At 39.6% G+C, this 27,400-nt stretch overlaps 1 protein-coding gene across 1 annotated transcript; it reads left to right on the top strand.

The window, feature by feature from the left end:
• The first annotated feature begins 3,070 nt into the window (after positions 1-3,070).
• Positions 3,071-4,246, top strand: LOC149188420 (uncharacterized). The gene has a single exon (XM_089409946.1). The coding sequence runs from the start codon at positions 3,071-3,073 to the stop codon at positions 4,244-4,246; it is 1,176 nt and encodes a 391-aa protein (XP_089266072.1).
• The last annotated feature ends 23,154 nt before the right edge of the window (positions 4,247-27,400 follow it).

Here is a 27,400-nt window from a genome sequence, read left to right as displayed (position 1 = left end):
AATCACTGCTGTCGAAAGCACAAGTCAAGGCAATATTTGATGTGGCAGACGGGAAACAGATGTCGATCCACGGGGCATTTAGAGCTGTGAAAGCCCCTGAGTCGGTTATCAAATGATCTGTATGTCTTGGAATTGCAGGGGGTTAGCTAGTAAACCCAAAAAACTAGCCTTAAAAGACTTCATCTCTCGCCATCATCCGGATGTTGTTTTTCTTCAGGAAACATTGGGAAATAGTATTGAAGTTGAATCGGCCTTGCGAACTATGTTTCCGGGCTGGGTTTTCTTTGCATTGGACGCTGCTGGTCATTCTGGAGGCTTAGCCATAGGTTTCAAGGATGGGAGATTTAAGGTGCAAAGTTGTTGGGGATCATCTCATGCTCTCGGTTTGGAGGTTCTATCGACTGAGTTTGACCAATCTCTGTTGTTTGTCAATGTATATGGTCCTTGTCATGACAGGGTTCCTTTTTGGAATGACCTTCTGACAAAAGAGCTCTTACATAACAAAAACCTCATTCTAGGGGGGGATTTAAATTTCTCTCTGGGGACGGCTGAGGCATGGGGTCCCTCTGCGAGGGAAGATCCTTTGACAGAATACTTCTCAAAAGCCCTCCAGAATGCAAAATTGATTGATGTAAACATTATAAAAGAAAAGCCGACATGGAGGAACCGAAGAGTGGTAGAGGGGAGAATTGCAAAGAGGCTGGACCGCTTCCTCATAAATGAAATTCTAGCGACATATATCCCTCTGTTCCGACAGTGGGTGGGGGATGGGGGAAACTCGGACCATTTCCCAATCTTCCTTGAATTTTCCAAGCCTCCAGCTAAACCGGCCTCGCCCTTTAAATTCAATGCTACTTGGCTACAGGAGGAGTCTTATCAACATCTTTTCAGGAGTACCTGGAGACATATTGGTCCAAATTCTCCGGTAAACAAAGGAGGTCACTTTATGGAGAACCTGAAAAGACTTAAGAAAGCAACCATTGAATGGGCTGCTGAAAGGAGAAGGAAACAATTCGAGGAGCTGGTAGAGATCGAGGAAGCTCTTAGGCTTTTGGAAGATCCAGAAGCGGATGCATATGTCTCTCAGGAATCGAAAGAGAAAATTTTGGCTTTGGAAAAGAAAAAAGCAAAGATTTTGTTGGACAAAGAAGAGGAGTGGAGGCTGAAAAGCAGGGCCATTTGGCTGAGAGCTGGGGATGAAAATACAAAATTTTTCCATAATTTCGCCAAAGGCCGGAAAAATGCAAACACCATTTGGAAGATGAATGATCTTGAAGGTAGGGAGGTGTCATCCTTTGAAGCAATTTCTACTTTGGGGAAGAACCATTTCCAATCCCTCTTTTTGGATCCCGGGGGGATCTCTTTACCTGAAATTATTAGAACAACACAAGCTTTTCCTAGATTCGTGGAAGAGGAGGCTGCAGAATTGTTATTTAGGGAAGTGGGAAAGGCGGAAGTGGAGAGTGTTATAAAGGCAATGCCAAGGGACAAAAGCCTGGGGCCAGATGGATGGACTATTGAGCTCTTTACCCATTTTTTTGAACTTATTGGTGATGAGCTCACTGAGGTGGTGGAGGAATCCAGAAAGAAAGGTGAAATTTTCAGCTCCTTCAATGCTACTTTTATCGCTCTCATCCCAAAGACTGAGAATCCTGTCTCCTTTGAAGACTTTAGGCCTATTTCCCTTTGCAATACAATCTATAAGATTATAGCAAAAATCATAGCGGTGCGGTTGAAGCCTATTCTATCTGAATATATCTCAAATGAGCAATTTGGGTTTCTGGATGGCCGACAAATACATGAAGCAATTGGTGTAGCTCAGGAAACTATCCACAGCATCAGGCTAGCAAAGAAGAAAGGGGCCGTCTTAAAAATTGATCTCTCCAAGGCCTATGATAGGATTAGCTGGTCGTACCTTAGATTACTGCTGACCCATCTTGGTTTTAAAGTGGAATTCATAAACTGGATAATGGGGTGCATTACAAATGTTAGTTTTGCGGTGTTGATAAACGAGGCTGCTTCTCAATTCTTCAAAGGACAACGAGGACTGAGACAAGGATGCCCCTTGTCCCCCCTGCTCTTCCTGCTGGCAGCTGAGGGACTCAGCCGACTGATTCTCAAAGCAAAGCTCTCTGGTTTATTCTCAGGTTTGGAGGTTGCTGTAAACCTGTTTATATCTCACCTTCTCTTTGTAGATGACATTTTGTTATTTTTAAATGGAAATTTAAATGAAGTCAAAGTTCTCAAAGATATTATTGACCTGTTTCTAAAAGCTACAGGACTTCAAATAAATTCCAGAAAGTCTCATTTTATCATGGAGGGTTTCACCAGGCAAGAGGAAGGTGCAATCACATCCATCTTGCCTTTTGAAACTTACCAGATGGACATGCCATTTAAATACTTGGGATTCTGGTTAAAGCCATCCTCTTACAGAAAACAAGATTGGCTTTGGCTAGTGGCAAAAATTGAGCAGCGGATATCGCACTGGAGCTTCAAATGGCTATCAAGAGCTGGGAGATTGACACTGATCAATTCAGTCCTGCAAGCCATTCCGGTCTTTTGGGCAGCACTGACCTGGATCCCCAAAGGGATTATTCATAAAATTAAACAAATCTGTAGCAGATTCTTGTGGTCAGGATCAAAGGAACATTCAGTGCTTCCCTGGGTCGCTTGGGAAAAGATTGCTAGACCAAAGGATTGGGGTGGCTGGGGGGTGAAACAACTATTGGATTTCTGTCAATCGTTGGCGGCAAAATTGGGTTGGCGAATAGTTGTTGCTGAGAACCTGTGGACAAGGGTGGTAAGAAGAAAATATATTGACCCTATTACCCTGGAAGAATGGATTAGGAGCCCAAACAAAAAAGGCAGGAACTACTCGGTTATCTGGAAGGCAACTATTGATGCATTTTACATAATAGAACAAGGCTTAGCTTGGCAAGTAGGGAATGGTGAATGTCTGCGGATTGGTAAAGATCCTTGGGTGGGGTGAAATGAGCGGTACGCTTTATCTCCTGGTCTGATTGAGCATCTTGATTCAAAAGGTATAAAACATCTGCACCAGATAGCAAACATGGGTGGGTCAACCATTTGGGGGCAGGGCTGGAAAACAGCAGTTGATTTGGACCTGGATCTTGCTTGGAGAGATGAATGGGCAGTCTATATTCAGGAACTTGGACGCACAAATGTTAGGATTAAGGACTCACCAGATTCTCTGGTTTGGGCTCATGCGGAAACAGGTCGTTATTCTCCAAAGGCCGGATATGATTTTTTGATTAACAGAAAGGGGTGGGAGTCGCCGGTATGGTGGACGAAGCCACTCTTCAAGCTAAAATGTCCCAAAAAAGCCAGACTCTTTCTTTGGTGCGCTTTAAAAAACAAAATACCAACGTGGGATGTACTTCAAGCTCATTTCCAGCTGGGGCCGAGCAGATGTGTCCTATGCAATTCTGACTCTGAATCTATTTCGCATCTGCTTGTGGGATGTCCTTTCACAAAATCTGTATGGGAGGAAACTAAAAAACTCCTGAATTTTACTGGTAACTGGGAAGGGGTGAATTTATCGGCAGCTTGGGAATATTGGTGGAATCACTATCATGAGAAAAATATGAGAAATCTTCCCCCTATTGTCTGTTGGGGTATATGGTTAGCTCGAAACGAAGGCATCTTTAATGAAAAATTCACTCCTGTGAATGTAATAGCAGTACAAGTTTCAGCCATTCTAGCAAGTATTCCTGAACCGGAGGGACCTCAGTCTTTAAACCAGAGGGTGGATGTTGTAATCAGAGAGGGCACCCCTTGGGCTTTCTTTGATAGGGCAGCCCAAAACAATATAACTGGGGCCGGAATTATTATTTACCTTAACCCCTCGCACTCCCTAAAAGCTTCAGTTGGTCTTGGGTCGGGCACAAATAACTTCGCTGAATTAACAGCTCTAAAACTCCTCCTCTGCTGGCTCATCCACAGGGAAATCTGCATAGTTCAGATTTTTGGCGACTCAGCAAATGTGGTTAATTGGGTTAATGAAAAATTTGTCTGCAGAAATTACATGCTGCTGCCTCTGTTAGATGAAGTTATAAGATTAAAATCACTTTTTAATTCCTTATCCATTGCACATATCTACAGGGATAAAAATGAAGAAGCCGACAGGTTTTCTAAAACAGGTTTGCAGCAGAATTTGGGAATTTGGAGGATAACGGAGCAGATGCATGATCAGATCCGTGTGTCAGATCTGCCTCCATATATATAATATACTTCTCTATATTTTGTTGTTTCTTTTATCAGCTGGATGATCCTGTTTACTCCTGGTATAGGAGAGATATTATGTTTTTATCTTTTTGCATAAAATGACATGGTTTGTATTAGGCTGTTTTCCGTTTAAAAAAGGAGGCCCTGAACGTTTGGTGACTGTTTTGATCTTTAAAATTTTTTGAGGTTGGGCTATTGCTGGCCGTTAACGGGGGAGCTTCCACAGTCCCCTGTATACTAGACTTCGGTAAAAGCGATGCTACAGAGGAGAGCTTCCTATTGGCTTGTGAAAACTCAGTTGAATGTTGACTCATTCATTTTTGTAGCTTTTTTATTCTCTCGTTTAATAGAAAAGCGCGGTATTTTTTCCTCGGAAAAAAAATAACAATATACACCTCAACACCAACATATAAATTAAGTACATAAACATGAACCAAAAAAATGCACCATATATATACAAACAGGTCAAATAACTACATCAAGTCAAACAAGTGCAATCAAATATCCGATAAAACAAACGTAGTGTCGAGCTGATCTATAATAGAAAGTGATGGATGGTCAACTATAGTATGATCAATGTCTAACAAACTCAGCTTAGGTGGAGGAGGAGGTGGTTGGTATGCTTAAGTAGAAGAAAATGGATGGTCAACTATGTTTGCGTCCTCAAAGTGGTCTAGCGAACTTTGAGGTGGAGAAGGAGGTGGTTACTCTACTCTATAAGGAGAAACATGAGGCACATCATCTAGATCTGGAATCTCTTCATTAGGTGACTGAGAAGGTGTGCTTCCAAATGGATTATCGACACCCTAACATCCATGATCTAATGGGGTGGTACTACCAGAAGCATCATGATCGCCACCTTCATCATCATGATCATGATCATCACCACCCTCATCTAATGTATTTTTCGTTGCATGATTCTTGCCTACATCCCTCATTGTTGTCAGTATCCTACTATCTTTGATGATATGCCACATAAGAGGCATCATCTCCTACAGAAAATCCCTATACAAACCCACGAAACTAGGATCGTGATTATATCTCGAGCCCTCGCAAGGCGAACTCACGCATCAAACAAAACTCTGACCAATCTATTGGAGTAGTCCTTCTGAACTTAGAGACCAGCCCTGTGGCCCCAGACACCCACACGCCCCTGAGGATGTGCCCCACCCTCTTGTCGCTTACCCATTCCTCATATCCTCCCACATCAGGTGGGGTAGGAGGAATTTTCGCATCAAATGTGCCAATGTATCCAAAATATATACTATTGAAAAATAATTAGACAATTTCATTAAACTATCTAATAAAACAAGTTAAAGAACGTGGTAGAATAAATTTTATTCCAATTTATTAAAACAATAAAATGAAACTACATTAATTTAAATAAAACACTAATATTACGGTGGTAAAATCATGTTAATGTGTATCACTTTTTCCCTTTTTGTGGCAAAGAAGTTTTATAAAAATAAATGGAGTTGGAATGTTTACTCTTAAAATTACAAAATCATCAGAAACTAGATGGTGGTAAAAGAAGAAAAAACATGTCAATTTAAATTCAATTTCATGTCATATTTTTTCGAAAATTTAATATATAATTTTTATGTAATTCATTCATTTTCTTTAAAAGGTATCATTAATATTATACATAAATTTTTAAGTAGTGACAAAACCGCGACCCCCCATTTCTCTATTGATTTATGTTTTTTAATTCCAATTTCTTTAAGAGATGTGTTGTAAACATTCTAAAGATTGCTAAACAAATTTAAAAATAAAAAATAAGCATATTTTTTAATTATTATTAAAATACTAGTAAAAATGATCATATTTTCGTATATATAAAACCGCGACCCAAGAAACTACCCTTTCAAGTTTATAAAATCAATTTTTTTTAATAGAAATTTGAAAATAACATATAACAAAATGTTAAGATTAGTTTTTGAAAAATTTTAAAATATATTTTATATTTTTTTTAATAAAATTTTTAATTATGATTATAATAACGTATTTTATATTATTCAAAATATAATATAGAAAATTATTTGTTTAGAAATTCTACTTCTATTTTTAAACATATTTTTAAAGAGTTTTAGCATTTCATTAACTTTACATAAAGTTATTTATATTTTGTGAGTGATTAACCATAGTTTTTACCAATATTTACTATCAATTGACTTAGTTGCAAATTTAGTATTTACTTTTTATAACATTATTTATATTTTATAAACCCATTAAATAGGTTCACTATAGCTTTTACCAAAATTTATTGTGAGTTAGCTTTGTTACAAATTTAGCATTTATTTTTTATAATTAACAAGTATGAAACTCAACTCATTTAATTGATATTTTTATATTATTTTTTTATCCTTTTTCATTTGAGTACTTTTTTGCTTTTGCCATATAATGAGACACATTAACATGCTTTTATCATGTGGAGGCTTAGCTACTATGAAGAAGATATTCGGACACCCTGCCTAATAAATCCTGCATACAGAAATGCAAATGTGACAAACGCATAGTCATCCTCACTGCCTAGTAGCACCAGTGCCTCGGGAGAAATCTTGGCCAAAAACTTCCACAAGCCCCTTTTGGGCATCGTCTGCCCCACATACCTATCCAGAACATAGGGATCGTCCTGTTATCACTCAGGTTGTCCTCTTGGTCAGCTCAAAAGGGTACGGCCGAGGTAACCACAGACCAATCTTTGGACTGCAGGTTCTAGCCCACCTGCAATCAGAGAGGGCTCTCTCTTTCTAATTTAGCTTTGTTGACAAGGTTTTTAGGCTAGTTATTGAGTTCAAGGGGTTTTGTTTTGATTTTTGGTGGGAAGGATGATGCTTTCAAGTAAAGAGACAGGAATAGAATGAAAGTTCTAGAACCATTGGGCGTGGAGTCAAGGAGTAGGACTGCTGGTACATTTTCTTGGTCACAAGAAGGAATATGGAGCAAGCTAGTTGCACATGAAACAATGATTCAAGCTTTAAAGGATGGAATGAGGGCTAAGGACTGAGAGGAAATTAAGAATCTCTCGTTCAACTTAGCAGAGGGAAGGTGAATTAGCTCTATCTAGGAGCAATGTAGAATCCCTAGATAACTGTCAAACATGAGTGAATTAGGGGAAACATGAGCCACAGGGAATTCATATTCATTACTAATCCAGATGAAAACATAAGGAAACAACAGAAATTGAGCATAGAGGGCAATTAAACCAGTTCTAAGCTAATCTTTCTTTCTGCTATTTAGACGGTGATACAAGTATGATAAAAAGATATATGAAATTGACACAAAGGTAAGAGACACTTATTGCATCATATTGCAGCACAAGAATTCCACACTCAATTCTTCAAACCATTAGTACACAGCACACAGTCATTCCTCCAAGATTTTCAGCCGTCTTTGATTAAGTAAAACATCAAGTATACAGAGCGAGTCTCTCTTGCTATAAAATCAACCAACCAATGCATTTTACAGTGAATTAGGGTTGCTTTTATAAGTAAAATATCTACAAAAATCAGATCTTAGACAGATCTATTGTAATAAATGTATTTAACCTAACACATGTCTGAAATAAATGCGGGAAAATATCCTCGAGCTGCGCTGGGGCAGTTATATCAAAAAAAGAATTAATGCATTGCCTTTCTGGCTCTGTGCTGATCACTTAGCCATAACTATGCTTTGGGTTCTGATCCATTGTTGTTCGGTGGCTTTAAATGCTTTTAACTATGATGGGAGAGCCTCGATATAACTCCATCATTTTCTTTGACTTTGTTGGAGGCCATTCAATGTTCACCTGCTTAGGGAAATAAAGATTTTCATTTAAAACTTTCAACTGATACTTTTTTCCGCTTCCTTGATCTGCTTTGGCACTGAATGTGTGTCTTTTCTCCACTGCTGATACTCTTTAAAGTGTCCCATCGATCTCTTATGGTTGTTGTTCGGCCCTCTGCTGCTTTAAAAACTATGTCTGCCCTTTTCTGAATGCTTCACAAAGAAATTCATGTCAGTGTGCGCCTTTCGGGCCTGCTGGAGGCCGAGCTATGAAGGGCTTTCCATTTTGGCCTATTTCCTGTAGCCATGCGCTAATCGCGCATGAAAAACTGCCTCAGATTCTGATTCCGGGATTCCTAGGCTGCGATTTGCTCCTTTCGCACTTTTTGACGGTGACGTCAGCATGACATCAGCGGTTGGTCCCAGTACGTCAGTGACGTGGCAGGGTGATGTCATAAGGGTGATGTCAGCAATACGGTGGGTGACGTGGCAGTACGGTGGAGGAGGTGACGTGGCAGTGATATGGCAAGGACACGGTGGCAGGAGGCCGACACAGCATGGTGACGTCAGCATGACGTGGCGCTGACGCAAGAGGGGGGAAGGCGGTATCTAGTTTCGGGCGCACCGCTTTTGAGCAGAAGTCGTTTCAGCAGAGGGGGCTCCGCCACAGTCGAGAGGGTGATGCGTGGCGGGAGTACGACAGGAAAACCACCCATCTCCTGGGCGCTAACCCTCAACGGCTTCGGAGATGACAAGACCCGCCCACCGTAGATCTTGGGCGCGCCAGATCTGACAGCCGACAGGACGGGTAAGGTGGCGGAGGGTTAAAAACGGGGCTCGCGCGCTTTGTATTAATTTTTTTATTCGTACGGCGGGGGGGGGGGAACTTTAGGAAAGTGGGTTTTTGGGTTATTTATAAGCAGGGGAAAAATATTTACAAGTATGACTTTAGGATAAGGGCGGGAAATAAGTGTTGTAGGGTTAGGACTTGGGGGAAATGGTTGTTAGGGTGACCAGATGTCAGACGAACCCTAGGTTAGGACACGGAAGGGTTAGTAGTAGCCCCAAATGGACTGTTATTTCCCTGACTTGATAAATATGGCTATAATGCCAGGGGAGGGGAATATGTATATAGGGTAGTTGTTAACATAGATTTAGTAGGGGAAGGGGAGACAGATAGGGAGCTATATAGTAAAATTAGTAGTTAATATGATAAGTGATAACAAAGCGCCAAGTATGTGAATCTTAGGCTATTTAGGGGGAAAATGATTCATAGAGGAAGTATTAACATTCCTTGAGTAAAGCAGATCTTTACCAAGGAAAATAATATGGAAAATGATGAAACTAAGAGGTATCAAGCAGATCTTGACCTCTTCAGGGAATTTAGTGAGTGACTTTGGAGAATAAGAAGAAGGGGGAGTTAGACACGCCTCGCTTGAGCTCCTCCAAATGAAAACTTCCTTGTACCTATAACCTGAAGTACAATATCACTTTGAAACACAAAATTGATCACAAATCAACATTTTGCAACCTCAAAACTACCTACCCAGCCTACTTACCTAACATTTTTTCTTCTTTTTGGTTTGGGTGCACTTAGACTTGCAGACCCTGCTTTACAATTTTTATTATTTTTTTACTGCCCTCCTATCTAAATCTATTCTTATTTCTGCCAAGGGCCCAGATTAAGCAGTTGGGCTCCTCTGTTTCTCTACCTATCTACAAATCTGCCAAGATTAAGCTGTTTGGACAGATATCAATTCTCTATATTCTAAAACAAGAAATTGAAACCTAGGGAAGCCAAGATTAATTTGTTTGGACTTCCCTTAATAGAACATTCTTCAAAAATGGTTAAGTCATCAAAATTGGAATACAGCGGTGGCATTTAGACTGGCACACTTTCATGTCCTCTTCTTTGGCCTCTTTAGGAAATATGGAGCATTGCAACATGCAAAGTATGACATATTTGGCATGTAAAAATGTCAATCATGAAAGATGAACACCTATTGCAACAGGAGGCTAACAGTTGCTCCACTTGGGGATGGATTTTCCTTGTGAAAAGCCAAGAACAGTAGGTCAGACTGCCTTGATCTTCTGTTGTTGCTGTAGATTGAAAAACTTCTTTATGCTGGCTGCTAAGAGTGTGAAACTTTGAAACATGAACAACCCTCTCCTCAACTGAAATATTGTGAAATACATAGCACTGCCTGATTTCTTCTGCGTGCTTGATATTATATACAATGTTGCTTGAGCATTGCCTTTGAAAATAGATCCAAAATATGGATCAAAACTGATGTATTTCTCTTAGCCTTGATCCAGAAATAGTTGCTGATGTGAAACTAAAAATTGCTCCTCTCTTATTGATACTGTTTGACTGAAGACTGCAAGCTGCAAGCAATTTCTTTTTACTATGAATTGTTGTGATATGACAGCGTTACTTTTGCTGCTTTGCTGAGATTACTACAGAGACAGAGCCTTAAAAATGGAGTACTGGCATTGGTTGTGTCTTCACAAACTTTGCTGCTGCTCCTCTAACACTCAGACTGCTTATACAAAAAAAAAAAAAAACAAAGTGTTGATATATACAAATATTTATGTACAAAGAGACATATACAAAGCTTCATTGTATCCCTTAAAAGGGATCATGGTAATGTTTTAACATTCGGCCATTAACAAGGCCTTCTTTAGCAGTGCTGCCCTCTACAGATTTGAGGAAATATGTGTTATTCCCCTGAACAGCAGAAATAACAAATGGCCCTTTCCATAAAAAATCAAATTTTGCATGTTTTCCCTTGTCTTCTCTTCGTGAGTCCCACCTTAGAACTTTGTCGCCAATGTAGAAATCCTCAGCCTTAGCTCTCTTATCAAACATCTTTTTGAGCTTTTCTTGCAAAATTTGAGCTCTGTCATAAACTTGCTCTCTGGTTTGCTGAAGATGAATTGTCTGATTGATTCTTCGTTGAATGTCATTTGGTTTAGCCTGGATCTCCTGTAACAGTTTGATAGTAGGGATGCCCAAAGATGAAGGAAATCTGGCCTCCATGCCATATACTAGTTCATAAGGGCTCATCCCAATGGATTTCTTTGTTGAAAGTTTGTCTGCCCATAGGGCATTTGTGAGCTTTCTATGCCAGTTCTTCTTGTTTTCTTCTAAGATCTTCTTGATGATATTAATGAGACTTTTATTTGAGGATTCAGCCAAGCCATTACCTTGAGGGTAATAGGCTGTAGAGTGGCCCAAGGTAATGTGAAATTTATGGCAAAAGTTGATCATCCTTTTGGATTTGAAAGCAGCGGCGTTGTCGGTAATGATCTTCTCAGGTCAGCCAAATCTAGAAAGGATATTGCACTCAAGGAATTGGATAATGATGGTGTCATTAGCTTATCTGCATGGGATGGCCTCAACCCACTTGGTGAAATAGTTGGTGGCTGTTAGAATCCACTTGTGCTGGCCCGAGGAAGAGGGATGGATTTCTCCAATGAAGTCAAGACCCCATTGTTGAAAAGGCTTTTCAGTTGAGATGGGTTTAAGGGGCAGGGGCAACAGCTTTATTTTGCCCTCAAATATTTGGCATTTGTGACATGAAATGGAAAACTTCTTTACATCTACAAAAAGAGAGGGCCAATAGAAACCAGCCCTTAAAATTTTATCAACAGTGGACTTCCAATATTGATGTCCTCCACAGTCCCCTGCATGGAATTCTTTCATGACATTGTTAGTTTCATTCATGGTTAAACAATTAAGCAATATACCTTCATGATTTTTCCAAAATAATGCACCATCTATGACACAAAACCTTGAAGCCTTCATCTTCAAAAATCTTTTCTTGGTTCTGGACAATCCTGGGGGAGCAAACAGGTTTAACAATACAAAACATATATCAGTATACCATGGGGATTGCAAAAAGGTTTCACTTATCTGTGGAGTCACCAGCTCCTGTTCATTGTCCAATTGGTTAATGTCTAAGGCTTGAAAGTTTGTTTCGGAAATCAGTTTGGCTAAACCTTGTCCCTTTATGAGCTTGGTTGATTTTATTTCTATGTCATACTCAAGGATGTTTGCAATCCATTTGCCTCTTTTGCCTTCTAATCCCTATTGGGTTAATATGTCTTTTACAATAGCATTTGGGACATAGGCAATCACATGTGAATATAATATGTACACTCTGAAATCTTTGATTGCTTTAACAAGGGCATAGGCCTGCTTTTCCATGATTGGGTACTTCAAAGGGGCATCTCTTAAGGCTCGGCTGAAAAACGCAATTGGCTTTTCATTTCCCTGATCATCCTTTTGCAAAAGGACAGCAGCTATGGTGTGATCAGATGTGAAAGAAAATATGATAAAATCTTTGTCAAATTGTGGACTGGTGAGGACAGGGGCTTGGGTTAAGGCAGATTTTATGCCCTCAAAGGCTTGTTTGGTTTCAAGAGACCATCTTACCTTGGCATCCTTTTTTAACATGTTTCTTAATAGTCTTATCAGCTCACCTAGATTTGGAATAAATCTCCTTAGGAAGTTGATCTTTCGAAGGAATGCTTGCAACTCTTTTATGTTTCTTGGATATGGGATTTGGAGGATGGCTTGGATTCTTTCAGGATTAATTCTAATCCCGTCCTTTGATATGATATGGCCAAGAAGTTTGCCTTCTTCAAGGCCGAAGAGGGACTTCTTGGGGTTCAAGGAAATGCCATATTTCCTACATGTCATGAATATTTGTCTTAAATGTTTTAGGTGCTCTCGATCAGATTTGGAGAAAGGGGTTAAGTCATCGAGGTAGATAACTAGGAAATCATGTATTTCTTTGGAAAATGCAATATCCATTGCCCTTTGAAAGGTAGCACCAGAGTTTTTAAGTCCGAATGGCATCTTCACATACTTAAATGTTCCCCACGGTGTGGTAAAGGCTGTCTTGTCTTGGTCATTCGGGTGAACCAGTATTTGATTGAAACCTGAAAAGCCATCTAGCAAAGAAATTCTACATGACCCCACTACTCTCTGTAGAATATGATCCATTTTTGGCAAGGGGTAGTGGTCCTTTAGGGAGACTTGGTTTAAATTTCTTGGGTCTACACATAGCCTAATCTCACTTGTCTTTTTTCTTGTGGGAACAAGATTGGATACCCATTTAGAAAATCTGATGGGTGCTATGATACCTGCTTCAAACTTCTTTTCACTTCCTTTTCAATCAAAGGGAGAAGCATAGCATTGATTCTCCTCAGTTTCTGTTTGAAGGGCTTTTGGTTTGGTTTTAAGGGAATGGTGTGTTGGATTACTGAGGTGTCATAGGACTTCAAGTCCTCATAACTCCAAGCAAATACATATTGGAATTCTTTGAACAAATCAACATATTTAGGCTTTTGATCGAGTGGCAAATTTTTGGACAATTTGATCATTTTGGGCTTCTCTGTTGTCCCGATGTTATGTTCTTCTATAGCAGCGTTTAAGGGTTGCATTTTTGGCTTCTTGGGGACATCATTAGCATCAAACATATCTTCTAACGGAGTGAGGCCAACAGGGAGAAAGTTATCCTTTAGATCAATGATCTCGGCCTCTGTTTCGGCTATTTCCTCCAAATGCATCAGTTTCAACTCTTCTATGTTTGTATTATCAAAGACTGTTGGGTTTAACATTTGTTTGGCTGTTACAGCAGTTACAGCCTGCTGATTTTCGTTTTTTTGTTGTTGTTCATTTGTCATAGCATCTGTGTCAATGTTAAGATTTGAAAAATCATGCTCAAGAGTAAGGAAATTGTTAATCTGGGCATCGTTTTCGAACACTTGCCAATATTTAACATTATTTGGGACAGCGGGCCTATGTTTTATCTCAGCAGTAAAATGGAGATTTGGCTCAAAGGGAAGCTTGCATGTACTAGCAAAAGTGGCTAGGTTGTGTGCATGAATGTTATGATTTCTTGAAATCTTGGCCAGCTTGGATTCAGTGAATGTATTGAGTATATTAGTGGCAGCAGTCCTATAGGCCCTCATCCTATTGTCATTGGTAACAAAGTTGCCTTTCATTTGTTGTATGATTAAATCAGAGTCACCTAAAATGGACACCTTTGCGGCTCCTAGAGCTTTGAGCAGTTGAAGGCCTAACAGGAGAGCCTCATACTCTGCCATGTTATTGGTGCATTTGAAATTTAGTCTGTAGGCATGGCCTTCTGCATGATTGTTATGTGTATTGTGAATCCAGACACCTGCCCCTGCTCCTAACTTGTTGACAGAGCCATCAAACTCTAAATACCATGTGATTTCTTGCTTGTGGTTAGTGTCAAGAGTTTCAGTCATTCTTGCAGTGGACAGATTTGAATTTTCTGTTTGGGGAGGTTCTTCTTGTAAGCTGGTTGCCTTAATTTTGTTGACAGTTTTATCAGTATGGGCAACCGATTCTTCATTGATGTGGGTGTTCAGTTCTAAAGCCAATGACTTGTCATCAATGGGAGGGCTTGTTTCATCATTAAATAAAATAAAAGAATCCATATCAGAATGGATTGAGTAAATGGGAAAATTTTCAGGCTTGCTCTCACTAGTTACCACATATTTCATCAGTGTTTCTCTATACAGTCTCTTTGGTTGCCCAAAGATAGATATAGTGGCATAAGAGAGATCTAATTGGAGGGATCCTTGGAGTTTTTCTCCCCAAGATCTTGACAATAGCATGCCATACTTTGGTGGAATGTCAGCAACCACCACATCCATGAGGATTGTCTTGTTAGGAAATTGGACTAAGGAGACACACAGGTCTTTGATGAGGCCTAAACACTTGACTTGACTTGAGTCAAAGGAGAATAGATATTTGTAGGGTCTTGTAACATCAAGGTTCAGCTTTTCCATTACAGCTTTGGGCATAAGGTTGTGTGAGGCACCTGAGTCAAACATGGAATTGTGCAGGACTTTGTCATGTATATGTAAACTGACATAAAAGGGTAAGACAGATCCATACGTTGATTTTCCATTAACTTCTGGACCAAACAGCAGCTCGGGCTGATCATCAAGAACATTGACATCATCCTTGACCTCTGGCATTTGAAGTGATCTTTGAATTTGTTGCCTATACACATCATGTTTAGCAAGTTCATATAAGGGGATGGATATCTTCAATTTACCTATCTCTGCCTCTAAGTCAAATGATTTTTCAGATTGGGTTTTAGTATTTGAGAGGCAGGTTTCCCTTTTTCCATTGGAGTATCAACAATTTGGTCTTGTTTACCAACGTTATGGGAAGGGATTGATTGCGGTTTTTCTGTTTTAGGAGGGCTTTTTGGAACACTGTTCGAGTTCTCTTTTGAAGAAGAAGGTGGCAGAGGCTGATCAATAGAAGGTTGCATTTCTGTTATGTCCTCTATAGTCACTTTATGTGGGTTTGGGACAGGTATATCAGCTGGTTCTGTTATGACAGCCTTGCCTTTAATCTTGTTGGGCTGTTTGCCATCCATTGGTTTGCTAGGTTCAGGAATGTCAATGGTCTTAGTTCTCAGCTTATATTGTTTGTGGACCTCATACACAGTAGTATCATAACCTTGTTTAAAATCAAAAGACTCACCAGACTTAGTCTGAAATCGATTAAAGTCATGCTCATCTTGGTCTTGTTGAGTTAGGAAAATTTGTTTCTCAGCTCTCGAATCCACCAAGTTCATGTGAGTGTCCTCTGTGAGCTCACTATATGTAGATGCTTCAGCATAATTTTTGTGAAAAGGAGGCCTTACATCATGGTCTGGGCTAGACCTACCAGCATTTTTGTTCTACGTTTTCTTGAAATTTGGGTTCCTTATGGTATTGGGTTGTTGTCCTTCCCATGATGATTTCCTCTCAACACTTTCTACTCTATCTCCCAGCCTTTGCATGCCACTGATAATAGCATCAAGTTTCTGATCTAAGGCTGAGGTTTCTTCTTTTAATGTGGTTCTTCTCTCCATTCTAGCTCTGTTTCTTTTGGCAATTAGGTTGGCCTCTACGCTAATAGCAACATTTTGCATGTCTGCAAGGGTTTGAGGGGCTCTTTCTTTTAACTGGTAGGCCATATCTGGGTCAAATCCATCAGGGAATTTATACAACGCAAGGTCAGGTGGAGGTCTTAGGTTCTATGGTATTGCATTATAGACATTGTTGAATCTTGCACAGTAATCTAGGAGAGACTCTTGAGGGCCTCTTTTTATTGTATCGTATTCAGCTAGTATGTGCAAGGGGTCTTTCTTTTTCTCCCATCTGTTGGTAAAGGATTGGTAAAGCTCATCTGGATTGGTTATGGAATTTGCAGCAAGTGCTCTGAACCAAGTTCTTACATCACCTGTTAAACTTTGGACAAAAATTTTCATTCTCACGCTATCATCATCTATTTCGTAGTTCTCAAAATAGTCTTGCATTTTCTTTGTATGTTGAAGCGCTGTGCAAGAACCAGTTCCATCAAAATATGTGATTTTAGTTTGATAATCCTGAGGCATAGCCCCTGGATTAGCAGGTAATTGCAAGGGTGCATATCTATTAGCCATGTTTACAGGGATAAGTGGAACAACAGGAACAACAGGGATAGCTGGAACAACAGTAACAACAGTGGTGGTAGTGGTAGTATGTGTAGTGAATGGAGGTGTGGAAGGAGTGCTTTGGGCAGTGGATGATGAACAAGGGGAAGTAGGGGTTGAACGAAATAAAACTTTGACAGGGGTTGGAACACTGCTTGGGTGAACTGCTTCAGGACTATTATCAGCAAAATCTTCTCTTTGTTCTTGCTTCCTAAGGATCTTTGGGATTAAGTTCAGATTTTCAAAAGCAGCTGGGGGATTTGGGTCTAGATTTGTTCTTGTATAACGAGAATTCTTTTTGGGAGCCAGCTTCCGAATTTGTTTACGGTATTTTTATGGGAATGTTTTTAGAATTAGCAAGGAACTGATCAAATTTTTGGAACAACTATCTGCATCTTAAAACTAGCATGAAGATTGACTGAAGCAACGTTTATTTACTCCTATAAATGCAAAGCAAGAATAGTTTCAAAGGCTTCCTGGCCGACATTCAGACTTCATCTGTAGTTTTAAGGAATAGACAGCACTTGAACAATTGATTTTTGTTCCCATGGAGTTTTCTGACTTGTTTTGTGAAATTGACTGAGGATGGTCCCCAGTGGAGTTGCCATTATGTTATCACTCAGGTTGTCCTCCTGGTCAGCTCAAAAGGGTACGGCCGAGGTAACCACAGACCAATCTTTGGACTGCAGGTTCTAGCCCACCTGCAATCAGAGAGGGCTCTCTCTTTCTGATTTAGCTTTGTTGACAAGGTTTTTAGGCTAGTTATTGAGTTCAAGGGGTTTTGTTTTGATTTTTGGTGGGAAGGATGATGCTTTCAAGTAAAGAGGCAGGAATAGCATGAAAGTTTTAGAGCCATTGGGCGTGGGGTCAAGGAGTAGCATTGCTGGTGCGTTTTCTTGGTCACAAGAAGGAATATGGAGCAAGCTAGCTGCACATTAAACAATGATTCAAGCTTTAAAGGATGGAATGAGGGCTAAGGACTGAGAGGCAATTAAGAATCTCTTGTTCAACTTAGCAGAGGGAAGGTGAATGAGCTCTATCTAGGAGCAGTGAAGAATCCCTAGATAACTGTCAAACATGAGTGAATTAGGGGAAACATGAGCCACAGGGAATTCATATTCATTACTAATACAGATGAAAACATAAAGAAACAACATAAATTGAGCATAGAGGGCAATTAAACCAGTTCTAAGCTAATCTTTCTTTCTGCTATTTAGAGGGTGATACAGGTATGATAAAAACATATATGAAATTGAAACAGAGGTAAGAGACACTTATTGCATCATATTTCAGCAAAAGAATTCCACATTCAATTCTTCAGACCATTAGTACACAGCACACAGTCATTCCTCCAATCTTTTCAGCCATCTTTGATTAAGTAAAACATCAGGTATATAGAACAAGTCTCTCTTGCTATAAAATCAACCAACCAACCCATTTTACAGTGAATTAGGGTTGTTTTTATAAGTAAAATATCTACAAAAATTAGATCTTAGACAGATCTGTTGTAATAAATGTCTTTAACCTAACACATGTCTGAAATAAATTCGAGAAAATATCCTCGAGTTGCGCTGGGGCAACTGTATCAAAAAAAGAATTAATGCGTTGTCTTTCTGGCTCTATGCTGATCACTTAGCCATAACTATGCTTTGGGTTCTGATCAATTGCTGTTCGGTGGCTTTAAATGCTTTTAACTGTGATGGGAGAGCCTCGATATAGCTCCACTGTTTTCTTTGACTTTGTTGGAGGCCATTCAATGTTCACCTGCTTTGGGAAATAAAGATTTTCATTTAAAACTTTCAACTGATACTCTTTGTCGCTTCCTTGATCTGCTTTGGCACTGAATGTGCGTCTTTTCTCCGCCACTGATACTCTTTAAACTGTCCCATCGATCTCTTATGGCTGTTGTTCGGCCCTCTGCTGCTTTAAAAACTGTGTTTGCCCATTTCTGAATGCTTCGTGAAGAAATTCATGTTAGTCTGCACCTTTCGGGCCTGCTGGAGGCCGAGCTATGAAGGGCTTTCCATTTTGGCCTATTTCCCATAGCCATGCGCTAATTGCGTATGAAAAACTGCCTAAGATTCTGATTCTGGGCTTCCTAGGCTGCGATTTGCGCCTTTCGCACTTTTTGACGGTGATGTCAGCGGTGGGTCCCAGTACGGTGGTGATGTGGCAGGGTGACGTCATCAGGGTGACATCAGCAGTACGGTGAGTGTCGTGGCAGTACGGTGGAGGAGGTGATGTGGCAGTGATATGGAAAGGACATGGCGGTAGGAGGCTGACGCGGCAGGGTGATGTCAGCATGACGTGGCACTGACGGAGGAAGGGGGAAGGCGGTATCCGGATTCGGGCGCACCATTTTTGTGTAGAAGTGGTTTCGGCAAAGGGGCTTCACCACAGTCGAGAGGGTGACGCGTGGCGGGAGTACGACAGGAAAACCGCCCATCTCCCGGGCGCTAACCCTCGACGGCTTCGGAGATGACAAGACCTGCCCACCGTAGATCTTGGGCGTGCCAGATCTGATGCCCGACGGGATGGGTAAGGCGGCGGAGGGTTAAAAATAGGGCCCGCGCACTTTGTATTAATTGTTTTATTCATACGGCGGGGGGGGGCGGGGGGGGGGGGAACTTTAGGAAAGTGGGTTTTTGGGTTATTTATAAGCGGGGGAAAAATATTTACAAGTATGACTTTAGGATAAGGGTGGGAAATAAGTGTTGTAGGGTTAGGACTTGGGGGAAATGGTTGTTAGGGTGACCAAATATCAGACTAACTCTAGGTTAGGACACGGAAGGGTTAGTAGTAGCCCCAGATGGACTGCTATTTCCCTGACTTGATAAATATGGCTATAATGCCAGGGGAGGGGAATATGTATATGGGGGAGTTATTAACATAGTTTTAGTAGGGGAAGGTGAGACAGATAGGGAGCTATATAGTAAAATTAGTAGTTAATATGATAACTAATAAGAAAGCGCTAAGTATGTGAATCTTAGGCTATTTAGGGGGGAAATGATTCATAGAGGAAGTATTAACATTCCTTGAGTAAAGCAGATCTTTACCAAGGCAAATAATATGGAAAATGATGAAACTAAGAGGTATGAAGCAGATCTTGACCTCTTTAGGGAGGTTACTGAGTGACTTTGTGGAATAAGAAGAAGGGGGAGTTAGACACGCCTCACTTGAGCTCCTCCAAATGAAAACTGCCTTGTACCTGTAACCTGAAGTACAATATCACTTTGAAACACAAAATTGATCACAAATCAACATTCTGCAACCTCAAAACTACCTACCCAGCCTACTTACCTAACATTTTTTCTTCTTTTTGGTTTGGGTGCACTTAGACTTGCAGACCCTGCTTTACAATTTTTTTTTTTTTTTTACTGCCCTCCTATCTAAATCTATCCTTATTTCTGCCAAGGGCCCAGATTAAGCAGTTGGGTTCCTTTGTTTCTCTACCTATCTACAAATCTGCCAAGATTAAGCTGTTTGGACAGATATCAATTCTCTATATTCTAAAACAAGAAATTGAAACCTAGGGAAGCCAAGATTAAGTTGTTTGGACTTCCCTTAACAGAACATTCTTCAAAAATGGTTAAGTCATCAAAATTGGAATACAGCAGTGGAATTTAGACTGGCACACTTTCATGGCCTCTTCTTTGGCCTCTTTAGGAAATATGGAGCATTGCAGCATGCAAAGTATGACATATTTGGCATGTAAAAATGTCAATCATGAAAGATGAACACCTGTTGCAACAGGAGGCTAGCACGTCCTAGGAGGATGATGTTCAAATTTAGGCCTCGTCTCTCGAAACCTCTCAAAAAATAAACAAATATCAGAAGTGAAAGTGAAGGACTCCCTCCCATGTCTCAATGCATGCCATATATCTAATGCCATGCAAAACTGCCTCAAAAAAAGGCAAATCATCTGATGCAACTAGGCATCTGAATCGAAGAATCAACATAATACAAAATAGGGAAACCAATGTGTTATCCATCACTACTAGTGTGCATAATGGTTGTGACTAATAACGAGAGGCACCTAACCTCCTCTGTAGCAAAAGAAGAAATATTTAGTTGTCCTCGATGGACCTGGAAATACAATGGATGGATTACATGAGGCCTGCCATATCTCTAAATGTATGCAAGTTGATTCTCAGTAGCAAAATTATGGGGGACATCAGGGAACTAGAGAAAATCCTCCCCTCTCCTAGATAGGCTAGTGATAAAGTAAATTTCCTCCTCAGTGGGCCTATACCATGATGTAAGACCGACACAGAAAGCCTGCTCCTGGGCACTCCATCGGCAAATCAAATGCGCTAATAAAATAGAGTGTGTATTATGGGATGTATCCTCCTCATAGTAATTGAGGAGACCTACATTCCTCAAGAGTGCTCGGGTCATTGCAGTAATAGGGTGAGGGTATAAATCCCTTTCCCTCTCTCTGGCTTGCCATGTTTGAACCATATTGTATGGGTCTGCCTGTTGCTCCTGCTGCTACTACTCCCTCTATTGATGTCTCTACTACATGATTGACATATAAAATACATCAACCTCATACATTATATATATATATATATATATATATATATATATATATATATTGAATGAAACATGTATTTATAAATATGGAAACATAATTTTCAATTAAAAAAAATCATCGGTGCACACAAAACATAGTCATGGACTATCGTCGGTGCACTTTCAACTGTATCTACACTAATATCGGTGTGCACATAAGTATTATGCACCATTATTAGTTCACAAATTTAACTTTTGATAGTAATGTGACACACTTGTGCACTTGTGCGCATGTATAACATTTTTGCACCGATATGGAATGTTCGGGTTATCGAATGCACTAAGCTACAACTATATTTTTAAATATTATTTTTACTGTGTGTTTGGTAAATATAAACCCACCAGGTGTGATGCACCGATGTACAATATGTAGTATATTTTCTAGTGCATTTTCATTTACAAACACATTGCAACAACTTCAGTGCATTATGTTCACGCATCGACATGTGATGCGCCATGTAAATTTATAGGGAACACTGCACCCAGTGTGAGCCAATCATATCAAGCGCGCCGCATGGTGAAATATTTTTTTTTCAAAAGTAGTGGCAAAATTTAACTGAATTTGCAATTCTAATCTGCTAAAAACTTAAATTAGTAAGAAACATAGACATTACCTACACATTTGGTCATCGGGGAGGCATTGTAGACACGTAATGGAGAAAAACAAATTTTAAGACCGTTTGAAAAATTTGGAAACTCAAATAGTGAGCACGGTACGGAAAGATGGTGAGAAAGAGAAGTACTAATGTCAGGGCACTTACAAGTGGAAAGAGTAGCACTGATGCTTCAAATTTCTCCCACACTATAGATGGTAAAAAAGAAAATTACAGCTGGGAAGTTTTTTTTATTTAACCCTCCTTTGGTGCATTTATTTAACCGCAACGAGGCGGGATATATCCAAAAAAACCTTATTTGTTTTAATTAAAAAAATCATGGTGCATCTCGCAAGATTCCATGGGATATTTCTATACATGTAGCGCATCGGTGTTGTGGTTTTCCTATAGCACCCCTCTATTTTTAGAAATTAAAAAACACCTGGAAATGCTCTCTAGAAAAAGGCCGAGGGCATTTTATTACATTTACTGCACCAGAGTTTCATTGGAAAATATCACCGTAATTTTTTGAAATTTAAAAATACAGTGGCACTCCTTAGTGGTATTCACTAGGTCCTTGTTCTACATGAAGGGAACCAGTGCTCTCTACTATTAATGCGCCAGTGCTATGTGATTTAGCGGACCATGTTTTTTTAGTTTATAAAAATAAATTTTCCATGGTGCACCATGTTATATGAACCACCAGTTCTTGTATGTTTAGTAAAGCATCGGTGCATCTGTACATTATATACGTACCATCCAAAAAACATCCGCTAAAACATATGCTTGCCCACCTCCACTATAAACTGATTTTTGGGCTATTTTTATAGGGGCTTTGGCAAAATCCTCTGCTAGAAGGTCTTTTCATTGTAGTGTATGCTAGGAATGCATTCATTATACTAAGCCATTATGTTAGGGGAATGTGGTAAATTACATTTTTTTTTTACTTTATGCCAAATTTCCAAAACGCAACTTGGATACCATCAACTTATTACTCTCAGCAAGCCTTTTCCAATGGTATAAATTTTGTCCTGATTGGACTCAAGGAATACAAATTATCATCCTTTAAAGTATTATTAATTTAATTTATGACCTCGCCCTTCATACCACATGGCACCCACGTGATGCAACACGACATGTTTGTACAATCATGGTGGCAGGCTCTTAAGGTTTAATATATTACTCATATATATATATATATATATATATATATATATATATATATATATATATATATATATATATATATATATATATATATATATATAAAGAGAGAGAGAGAGAGAGAGAGAGAGAGAGAGAGATATTGATCTAGAAATTACGCATTTAGCCACTAACGCTTACATGCAGTTAATGGTGGCTCACCCCAAGCAACCCTATGCCATTTGAAAGACTAAAGCAATCGACTTCATCAATGCCTACAGTTGAAGTGCGACCCCCCCCTGCCCATTGATGTCAGAGGGTGGGAGGCCCCACCATTACCCTGATCATTGATTTTGGAAGACTCCATTGATGTGCATAATTAAAGCACAACCCACTTCCTATTGTTTGGTAGGGGGGTCATTATCATGGATCTACTTCACAGTTCTGTTGTGTATATATGACAACTCCCCATGATTTAAACCATTCAATGATCTAAGCTCAATAGTGCCACCCCTCCCAGCCTTATTGATGTCATAGGGGGTGTGTCACTATATTTGTCATGACAATCAATTCCATTGGCCAATATTTTTCATCCATTACGAGCTCTCATTTTACTGATTTGAAGAGAAACTCACATAAAATGACTTTTGTTGGTTAGCAGATGCAAAGATGCTTGAAAAACCTTAGTCAATGTATATCATGAAGCACAAAATGCATGAATATATGTATATCTTTTTATGGCAGGGCCTCATTGAGGCTCTTAACATAGCCCCACCATTGATTTCTTGTGTAAATGCATATCTGTACATGGATTTATTGATAGGGATTTAATGCTGAAACCATAAGTTTATTTATAGTAGCCAATCATACCCCTCTTTCTTCCCATAGCCATGAATAGGCTATGTGTACGAATTAAGTGCATAAAGGAACCAAGGGTCTTGAATATGCTCATTTAACCAAACAATAGCATTCCCATTGTCTTAGTGACATATACCCACAATATCATAGGCACTTTACTCATCTTGCATAATATATGGTCTTAGCATTTACATTGTTTCCAAACTTTTAATATCACAAGGGTTTATACAATGGAAAATAGACTTAGTTTCCATGCTCAAGTTAAGAAATAGAGACCTAGACCACTCCATAGGGCTTACACCAAATCAGTTGTACAAGGAATCATACTCCTATTCATAGAGGTAGGTTTTCCTCACATGCTTAACAATATTTACACAGTATAGCCCAAATTCATAATTATATATATGTCAAATGCATAATATCACACAATTAGCCCTCAGTGTGTCTCTTATCATATAGGCTGAATACAATGATTCTAATCATTACATACTTATGCACTCCATAGTGACTATGCCCCTGTCACACGGAATTTGTCAAGGGTGCAGACACGACTAACCTTCCTAGAAGTCTAAGACGTTCTAATGACAAACAAGACAAAATGGAGTGATCTTTCTCTAAATACACCTTTTACAACATGAAAACTACAAGTGTTTAGGCTTACCTTATTCCAAAACGCTGTTGTTGAAGTCCGTTCTTGACGATCCGGATGAGCTCCTCCTTCAAGTCAATTCCTGCAACCACAAACAATCAAACAATTACCAAGCACTTGCATTTCATATAATAAAACATATATTCAACATGCAGACCAAGGAACACATGAAATAACTCATTAACACAAGCTATTGAGAAAAATAAACCAGTTTGTATTAATAACGAAACAAAGAAACTCTTACAACCTGGCCTTGGTGTTGTGCAAGTTCCTCCCAGGGTCCATCAAGGGTTTTCCTCTACTTTGACAAAGCTCACCCTCTCCCAAGTAGAATCAAGTGAAGACAATCTCTCCTCACAAAGGCTCTAATGGAAGACCTAAATCCTGCAGCATTTACCCAAAGAAAATGTATAGCTCCAACCTCTCCTCCTTCTGGCTCAATGCCTTTATTTATAGTGCTGTAAAGAGGTTATTCAGGTCCACTATCAATGGGATCATCCCCCTCTTTGGGTGGGATAGCTCCCTTATTGATGGGATAAGTTCCCCCTTAATAGAGATACATGAACCAACTGGAGGCGCATCCATTTCATCAAACCGACCTCTAGAATGTTCTAGAAGTAACCACAAGTAACTTTTTCAAGATAAAACTCGTGCATTTTGCCTTTTACAGAGGGACGCACCTGTCCCTTAACATACAGAGCGTCCATGGACGCAGATTTTATGAACATGGTCAGCGTCCCCGCAGGTAAGCCTAGAGAGAACCTGCGACCCCAGAGATAAACATAGTTTTTACAAGACTTTCTCTCTTCTTTGAGTTTGAGATGGATAACAGAGGCATGAGACTTGCCTAAGAGGGTAGCATGACTGTTGATTTGAGCCATACTAACTGTAAGTAGTCAAGGTGACATTTTTTAGTGTAACAGATTGCCCCCTAAAGTGCGAAGCCTGGAATAGAGTAGGGTCTTGTAATTCTAGGAAGGGTGAAGCGCTTTATCATTTCAAGGATTGCCTTGTGGATGGCCTGGTTGGAACCTGCAATTTTCAACACAAAATACATGGATAAGATTATAGCATCACTGAGGTAGGCATTCCCATACTCAGATTCAAAACTTTAACTAATGGACTAACTATTCTGATACAGGAATGATCTTGCAGTACATCATTTTAATAGACTTTTGTAGACACAGTATGGACGCAGCCATCTGTTTATGATTAGTCTACATAGATAATGAATACAAAACTCCTCGCAGCCTGGATGGTAGAAACTAGATCCAGGGTCTTCACTTCTACTTCCCGAATTGGTACGATTCTAAGCATGTGATTAAATGATTCGATGTCGAACATGTTAGAAACCACTTGATTACCAGTCAATGATGTGAACTGTTAACAAGCGTGAGAGAAACCACCAGTAATGTCAATGGTTCTCAAAGTACCAAGCACAACCCGTGAAATATGAATAGATGTTTTGATGTCGAACACTTCACGGAATCCTTTGATCGAAAGTCAATGATGTAAACTGACGTCAAAGGCGAGAAACCTGCCATTGATGCATGCAGACTTCAAGGTACTGTCGATTCCTAAGTCATCTTTCTAGATAATGTGTCGATGTCGATAGAAAGCGACCCGTTGCAGGCAAGCCCACAACACGAAATCATTGTTCAAGTTGAAGAAATGTTGCTGTAAGGACTGACTCAGGGATGGTCAAATGGATGACAAGTATTTTGCAGATGAAAGTTTTGCTTGCAGACCTCTTGAACACATAACGACACGACAGATGGCTTGGTGACGAATAACTCAAAGTTAATCCCCGGAACCTGGCTAAAGACTTTCAAAGTGATTTGGTCAACTGTGAGGTAAAAGATTTCCCAACCCAGGTGAATGAAAAGTGTCGTGTTCAAGAGTGGTAATAAAGTTTCTTCTGAGACAAAAGGTGACAAACAGGTTCATTCTTCTCTCTTTTCCCCCACCATTTCTGGCAAGTACCTCTTTATTTTTAACAAGCTTGAGGAGGATAACATATGCTTGATTATAAGCTCATCCTTCGGACGAGTCCAACCTAGTTTAAATTCGAACCCTAGGAAGGAGTGGTTCGTTCCTGTTTGTAATTGAACAGGTCCTCTACTGTAAAAGTTTAACAAGCCCAGTATAGGAGAAACTCGGCGTTTTTCAATTTTAGAGAGTCTGAAAAAACTAAAGGAGACTCCACATTGAACTTTTTCGTATATTTGTGTCCCTCAAGCCCGAAAAAGTATAAAATAATACCTGGGGGAACCGCTTGATCTTGCGACCAAGGAGTACTTTCATAATAGTGTCGTTAACCTGAAAAGTAAAAAGCGATCAAGGACACATCGTTTTATTTCCGTATCGAGTTTGAAACGACAAAAACCCGGCAATCTTTTCCTGATTTTACGGTCAGAAAAGAGCTATAAGGGGACCGTCTTTTAATTCCGTTTTAACGAGTGTAAAAGAAACGCTCGGCAATCTTTTCATGTTTTAGGAGTCTGAAAAGGGCTTAAAAGAGAACTCCAAGGTTTCACTTTTTCGTAAGTTTTAACGAGTTCGAAAAAGGGATAAAAATGTACTCATGGTTTTCACTTTTTCGTAAGTTTTAACGAGTTCGAAAAAATGATAAAAATGTACTCATATGGCCGACTTTCAATTTAATTTACGAGTAGGAAAAGACGGAAAGAACTCGGCATTTTCATTTGTTTTACGAGAATGAAAGATAGCAAAATAATCTCGGTATTTTCATGAGTTTAACGAGTCTTGAAAATAACTGAAATTGACTCGAAATAGGTTTCATTTTTACAAAAGCTTGAAACAGATAAAAACTATGCTTCAAAGTAGTTTCATTTTTACACAAGCTTGAAACAGAGAGAAAACTGTGCTTGATGCCCCCTAAGCATAATTGCTAGAGCGCATGCCCCCCCAGCTTCATTTCATTCAACTAAGGTGGATGAAATGAAGGTTTAGTGACGAGATCATTTAAAAGACTTTGACCTAAAACTGTAAGAAAATTATGCAAAACACCGAAACAACTAACTTAAATATACAAC

Source organism: Pinus tabuliformis, chromosome 3_1 (genome assembly GCF_031772625.1).
Source record: "Pinus tabuliformis cultivar Carrire ecotype Pingquan chromosome 3_1, CPIR1, whole genome shotgun sequence".
Taxonomy (NCBI): domain Eukaryota; kingdom Viridiplantae; phylum Streptophyta; class Pinopsida; order Pinales; family Pinaceae; genus Pinus; species Pinus tabuliformis.
Note: the sequence above shows the minus strand (reverse complement) of the source record. Positions and strands in the feature narration are given on the sequence as shown.

Coding starts and splice junctions, on each gene's coding strand:
- LOC149188420 (XM_089409946.1), top strand. CDS start 3,071: ATGGGTGGGTCAACCATTTGGGGGCAGGGCTGGAAAACAGCAGTTGAT.